Source organism: Nanorana parkeri, unplaced genomic scaffold (assembly GCF_000935625.1).
Source record: "Nanorana parkeri isolate BGI_ZX_2015 unplaced genomic scaffold, ASM93562v1 scaffold163, whole genome shotgun sequence".
Taxonomy (NCBI): domain Eukaryota; kingdom Metazoa; phylum Chordata; class Amphibia; order Anura; family Dicroglossidae; genus Nanorana; species Nanorana parkeri.
Genome location: NW_017306431.1, coordinates 539,269 through 545,425, shown reverse-complemented (window position 1 = coordinate 545,425; position 6,157 = coordinate 539,269). Strand labels below are relative to the sequence as shown.

General features: G+C 40.9%; 1 protein-coding gene across 1 annotated transcript in view; it reads right to left on the bottom strand.

Annotated features, from left to right (window-relative positions):
- Window positions 1–5,597, bottom strand: part of FGF19 (fibroblast growth factor 19) — a 9,037-nt gene extending 3,440 nt beyond the window's left edge. Inside the window, exons 1-2 of the mRNA XM_018554506.1 lie at window positions 5,270–5,597; window positions 390–493 (exon numbers count right to left, since the gene is read on the bottom strand). Coding sequence (XP_018410008.1) covers window positions 390–493; window positions 5,270–5,597 — 432 coding nt within the window. The remainder of the gene's footprint in view (window positions 1–389; window positions 494–5,269) is intronic.
- Between the last annotated feature and the right edge of the window lie 560 nt (window positions 5,598–6,157).

Below are 6,157 nucleotides of genomic sequence, written 5' to 3'. Positions count from 1 at the left end.
TGTAGTGTGGGGATGGACCTGACCCCAACCATGTGCAGATGAACTAAATAATAATAAGTAATTTGCTTTTCTCGTGATTGGATAATTGAAATGATCGATTATTGAGTGCAGATAAGTAAATCAGCCTCATTGAGAAATGATAGAGGCCAGAGAATGCCGGATTGCTGCTTGTTTCAGAAGAAGGCCAGCGATAGGAGTTCACATATTTCTCATGCTTCTCACCCTATTGGTGAACTTTCATCTCTCTTCCAAGACGAGCAATATGAATATAGACGTAGAGACCTGTTTTATTTACAGATTTCCTAGTAACGCAATGGAAGCCTATGATGTCACTGATTTTATCTAAGTAAAGCAAAGAAAGATACATTCACACATCCAGACACACTTACCGTCCCGTAGAGCGTGCCCTCGCTCCCCATACACAGATACAGAGATGAGTAATAACTTTTAATGGCCACGACACCTACTGCAACAGCTCTGATTTCAAGTAAACCTGGGGGAAAAAAGACGAAAATCAGCTTTTTTTCATGGCGTTCCTTTTTTTTTTTTTTTTACAAATAGAGAAAATAGAAGGAACAAAGATCATTGCAATAACGACAGATGTGAATGTGCAACTATGTAAAGCGCTGCGTAAATTGTTGGTGCTATATAAATAGCTGTAATAAAATAATTAAATGGTTATTTTGTGATCTGATGATTCACACGGCTTCTTATATGCATACAGCGTAAATTCTGGCATATTTCCCCTGCACAGGTCCCGCGTACAGTCTTCTTTAAAAGTCAATGGCTGTAGGGGGCTGTACAGGTCTTTACGCCGGATTGGTGCGAACACTTTTGTGCGTATGGGCACACAACCCCAAATGCAGTATCTGCCAGTCCGGTGTATTCCTGTGTACTTCCATTGACTTCTATGGGAGGTTGTACATAGCACCACTTTTGATATTCTATTGCAATGACCGAGGTGGTCTACAAAGCAGACTTGACTGTGTAAAATATATATTGAACTCCAAAGACATGCTAGAAGGTTAATTAGCTCCTGTCTAAGTCAGTCCTAGTACGTGGTTGTACATGCAAGCGAAACAGGGACCTTAGACTGTAAACTCCTTGAGGGCAGGGACTGATGTGAATGTGCAACTATGTAAAGCGCTGTGTACATTGTCGGCCCTATATAAATGCCTGTAATAAATAACATGATAACATGTCGTTTTAAACAAGACAGAGAATAGGCATGCAAAGGCAAATGATCCTGATTTACTAAGGGAGCAAACTTTTCAAGTAAAAATGTCACTCATGGTGAATTGTAGCGAACGAGGTGAAACAAAGTGACCATATGTAAAGAATATCCAATGAAAAAAAAATACAGGATTTTTGCTTGTACGCGATTGGAAGACAAGACGTTGGCACAACTTCACCCCGTTCACTAAGTTTTGCAAATTAATTTAGCAAATCCACCCCCAAGCAATAAAAAAAAATAAAAAATACAGTGAAAATCACAACAAAATTAATACATATATATATATATTTTTTTAAAGTTTCGGCAATCGCTATCAATTGCAAGAATTGTAATAATTAACGTATATAGAAAATAAGGAAAAAAATAGCTTGTAACTTACTGTCAGATCTTTGGTGTCTCTCTCCATCTACTCTGCGCCTTTCTCCATCTTCTCTGCATCTTTCTCCATCTACTGCGTGCCTTTCTCCATCTATTCTGCATCTTTCTCCATCTGCTCTGCAATTTTCTGCGTCTACTCTGCCATCGTCGTGTATCCTCAGATAATAGCAGCCCTGCTTTCTGGCCGTATGCAGGCACATGATTCTGATAGACCCCCCCCAGCTTACGTGTGGTCCTGCGTCGGAAAGTGGCCGCGTGTGAACGGCCAGCACCAACCACAGCTCCACCAGCACGACAGGAATAGATATCTGGGACAGTCCCCTCCACATCTTCTCTGCTTTGGAAATTGCAATTCGAGAGCTCAAAGGCAACACTCGGTGTCACTAAAGTTACTAGAGGCAGACTAAAGCGAGCAATGCTTTTTGCCTAATTGCCTCTGGGCTGTAGTAAATACAAAGCCAATCCCCTGCCTTTTATAGATCCTAAAGATCCTTTATCAGCTTTGTAGATAAGGTAATACATGGATTGTCATAATGATTGTGACAGTCCCAGCGTATTGATCTGCATTACATCACTCTAAGCGAAGTCTCCGGCGCTATGTGTATTTTTTCTCTTCAGTTTTCCTTTTATTATTCTTTGCTTTTGCCACCGTGAATCAGATTCGGCTATTCCAACTGCGTTTTTACATGTTAAGCAAACTAGTTCTTAAAAGGATCTGAGTGTCTTAAGCCTTGTTTTTTTTTATAAATCTGAAGCCCATCTCCATGCAGATAAAAAAAAAAAAAACCCCACAAACTAACACAGTTCTGTAATTATTAATACATCATTAAATGCATGTTTTAAAATGCAAGCAATGTAAGTACCTGAATTTGACTTGGTGTCAGCCTCTTGTAGTCCCTGTACAGCAGAGCTCAGACTAGGAGGGGGACAAGCAGCACAAGGAATCAATCAGGTGTATTGCAGTGCTCACGTGCTAAGGTTATACAGTATGAGGCTAAAGATGTCCATAGACTCAAGTGTGGGGTTGTTTGTGCAAGCATAACCCAACCACCCCCAAGGCAAGCTGTATGCGGAGCACTGCCAGCAATACAAGTTTATGTGAATGGAGAGTGGAAGGGGGATGAGCTGGAGGAGGCGGGCAGGAAAAGGCTGATCCTGGATTAACAGGGGGGGATAATAGTGATTGGAACTGTTTTTAACTGTCTAATTGTTTACCAGCCAGCTGACCCCATCTGCAGGCACCCACAGACATGAAATCAATGCCTATGCCAGTTGAGGTAGCTGTCATCTCAACATTAACAAAGGGTAGAGGGCTTAAAGTGGAATCAAATTTTAAAAGAGACCATTTGCTGTGTTCTAGGGAACATCTAGAAACGTTAATTGTGCTGAAACATTACCTTAAACATTGTACCTTTTGTCTGGAATTCCCCTTAAAAAATATCTGAGCACTTCCCGATATGTGAGCGTGTTGAGGCTCTTCTATGAATACAGCATCATAGCTGTGTTGCTGCAGTGTGAGATCTCAGACACTGCTGCCTCTGAGTGCTAGTCTTAGCAGATTTGGAGTGAGATTTGGTCATTTCACTACTGTGCTGCTCACTGTCCTCCTTGCTGGAGGCTTTGACACTAGGAAGCAAAGCCCTGACCCTACCAAGATGGCCCCTCCACACAGCGATGGGGTATGGTAAGTTAGTAATGGAGTAAGATCAGCTGCAAGGGCACCTCAGACAATACCAGTGACTAGCCCTTTGTCCTCTTCCTGTTTTATTTTGTGGGCACAGTTCCTCTTCAAGTGATGTTTGTGAAACCTGTTTTACAATTTATTTATTTGCACATAGCAAAGGATTACCCAACACAATGTCTGTAGATAAACAGCCTTCATCAGGTACATTAATGCAACTCAGGATACCCGCCACCTCATATTCACATTAGGGACACACATGTTGGGTGTGTCTTAGCTTCAAGTGCTCCATTTAGGTTCCATTTAATCTTGCTGTCTAAAGGATTAGGAGTTAATAAGGGTTGTTCCTGCACAGTAGCAGTGCTTCTAATGTACATTTAGGGTGATGGGTATCTTCACTTGTTTGAATGGGCAAATGGATAATCCAATACTGTGGTTGAGTTCTGGAACTGTTATTCTATGCTACATAAGGAGGGGACCTTGTTAAGCTGGTCAGGTTCTGCTGATGTTGAAGTTACTTCATATTGGACCAACTGTGACTACATGAGTTTAAGGTCAACCTTACCTTCAGTGTACAGTTAGGGTGGTGGGTATCTTCACTTGTATGAATGTGCAAATGGGTTATCCTATACTGTGGTTAAGTTTCGGGGCAGTGGGTGTATGCTACATAGGGAGGGGACCTTGTTAAGCTGGTCAGGTTCTGCTGATGTTGAAGTTACTTCATATTGGACCAACTTTGACTACATGAGTTTAAAGTCAACCTTACCTTCAGTGTACAGTTAGGGTGGTGGGTATCTTCACTTGTATGAATGTGCAAATGGGTTATCCTATACTGTGGTTAAGTTTCGGGGCAGTGGGTGTATGCTACATAGGGAGGGGACCTTATTAAGCTGGTCAGGTTTTTTTTTTTTTTTTTACAAATAGAGAAAATAGAAGGAACAAAGATCATTGCAATAACGACAGATGTGAATGTGCAACTATGTAAAGCGCTGCGTAAATTGTTGGTGCTATATAAATAGCTGTAATAAAATAATTAAATGGTTATTTTGTGATCTGATGATTCACACGGCTTCTTATATGCATACAGCGTAAATTCTGGCATATTTCCCCTGCACAGGTCCCGCGTACAGTCTTCTTTAAAAGTCAATGGCTGTAGGGGGCTGTACAGGTCTTTACGCCGGATTGGTGCGAACACTTTTGTGCGTATGGGCACACAACCCCAAATGCAGTATCTGCCAGTCCGGTGTATTCCTGTGTACTTCCATTGACTTCTATGGGAGGTTGTACATAGCACCACTTTTGATATTCTATTGCAATGACCGAGGTGGTCTACAAAGCAGACTTGACTGTGTAAAATATATATTGAACTCCAAAGACATGCTAGAAGGTTAATTAGCTCCTGTCTAAGTCAGTCCTAGTACGTGGTTGTACATGCAAGCGAAACAGGGACCTTAGACTGTAAACTCCTTGAGGGCAGGGACTGATGTGAATGTGCAACTATGTAAAGCGCTGTGTACATTGTCGGCCCTATATAAATGCCTGTAATAAATAACATGATAACATGTCGTTTTAAACAAGACAGAGAATAGGCATGCAAAGGCAAATGATCCTGATTTACTAAGGGAGCAAACTTTTCAAGTAAAAATGTCACTCATGGTGAATTGTAGCGAACGAGGTGAAACAAAGTGACCATATGTAAAGAATATCCAATGAAAAAAAAATACAGGATTTTTGCTTGTACGCGATTGGAAGACAAGACGTTGGCACAACTTCACCCCGTTCACTAAGTTTTGCAAATTAATTTAGCAAATCCACCCCCAAGCAATAAAAAAAAATAAAAAATACAGTGAAAATCACAACAAAATTAATACATATATATATATATTTTTTTAAAGTTTCGGCAATCGCTATCAATTGCAAGAATTGTAATAATTAACGTATATAGAAAATAAGGAAAAAAATAGCTTGTAACTTACTGTCAGATCTTTGGTGTCTCTCTCCATCTACTCTGCGCCTTTCTCCATCTTCTCTGCATCTTTCTCCATCTACTGCGTGCCTTTCTCCATCTATTCTGCATCTTTCTCCATCTGCTCTGCAATTTTCTGCGTCTACTCTGCCATCGTCGTGTATCCTCAGATAATAGCAGCCCTGCTTTCTGGCCGTATGCAGGCACATGATTCTGATAGACCCCCCCCAGCTTACGTGTGGTCCTGCGTCGGAAAGTGGCCGCGTGTGAACGGCCAGCACCAACCACAGCTCCACCAGCACGACAGGAATAGATATCTGGGACAGTCCCCTCCACATCTTCTCTGCTTTGGAAATTGCAATTCGAGAGCTCAAAGGCAACACTCGGTGTCACTAAAGTTACTAGAGGCAGACTAAAGCGAGCAATGCTTTTTGCCTAATTGCCTCTGGGCTGTAGTAAATACAAAGCCAATCCCCTGCCTTTTATAGATCCTAAAGATCCTTTATCAGCTTTGTAGATAAGGTAATACATGGATTGTCATAATGATTGTGACAGTCCCAGCGTATTGATCTGCATTACATCACTCTAAGCGAAGTCTCCGGCGCTATGTGTATTTTTTCTCTTCAGTTTTCCTTTTATTATTCTTTGCTTTTGCCACCGTGAATCAGATTCGGCTATTCCAACTGCGTTTTTACATGTTAAGCAAACTAGTTCTTAAAAGGATCTGAGTGTCTTAAGCCTTGTTTTTTTTTATAAATCTGAAGCCCATCTCCATGCAGATAAAAAAAAAAAAAACCCCACAAACTAACACAGTTCTGTAATTATTAATACATCATTAAATGCATGTTTTAAAATGCAAGCAATGTAAGTACCTGAATTTGACTTGGTGTCAGCCTCT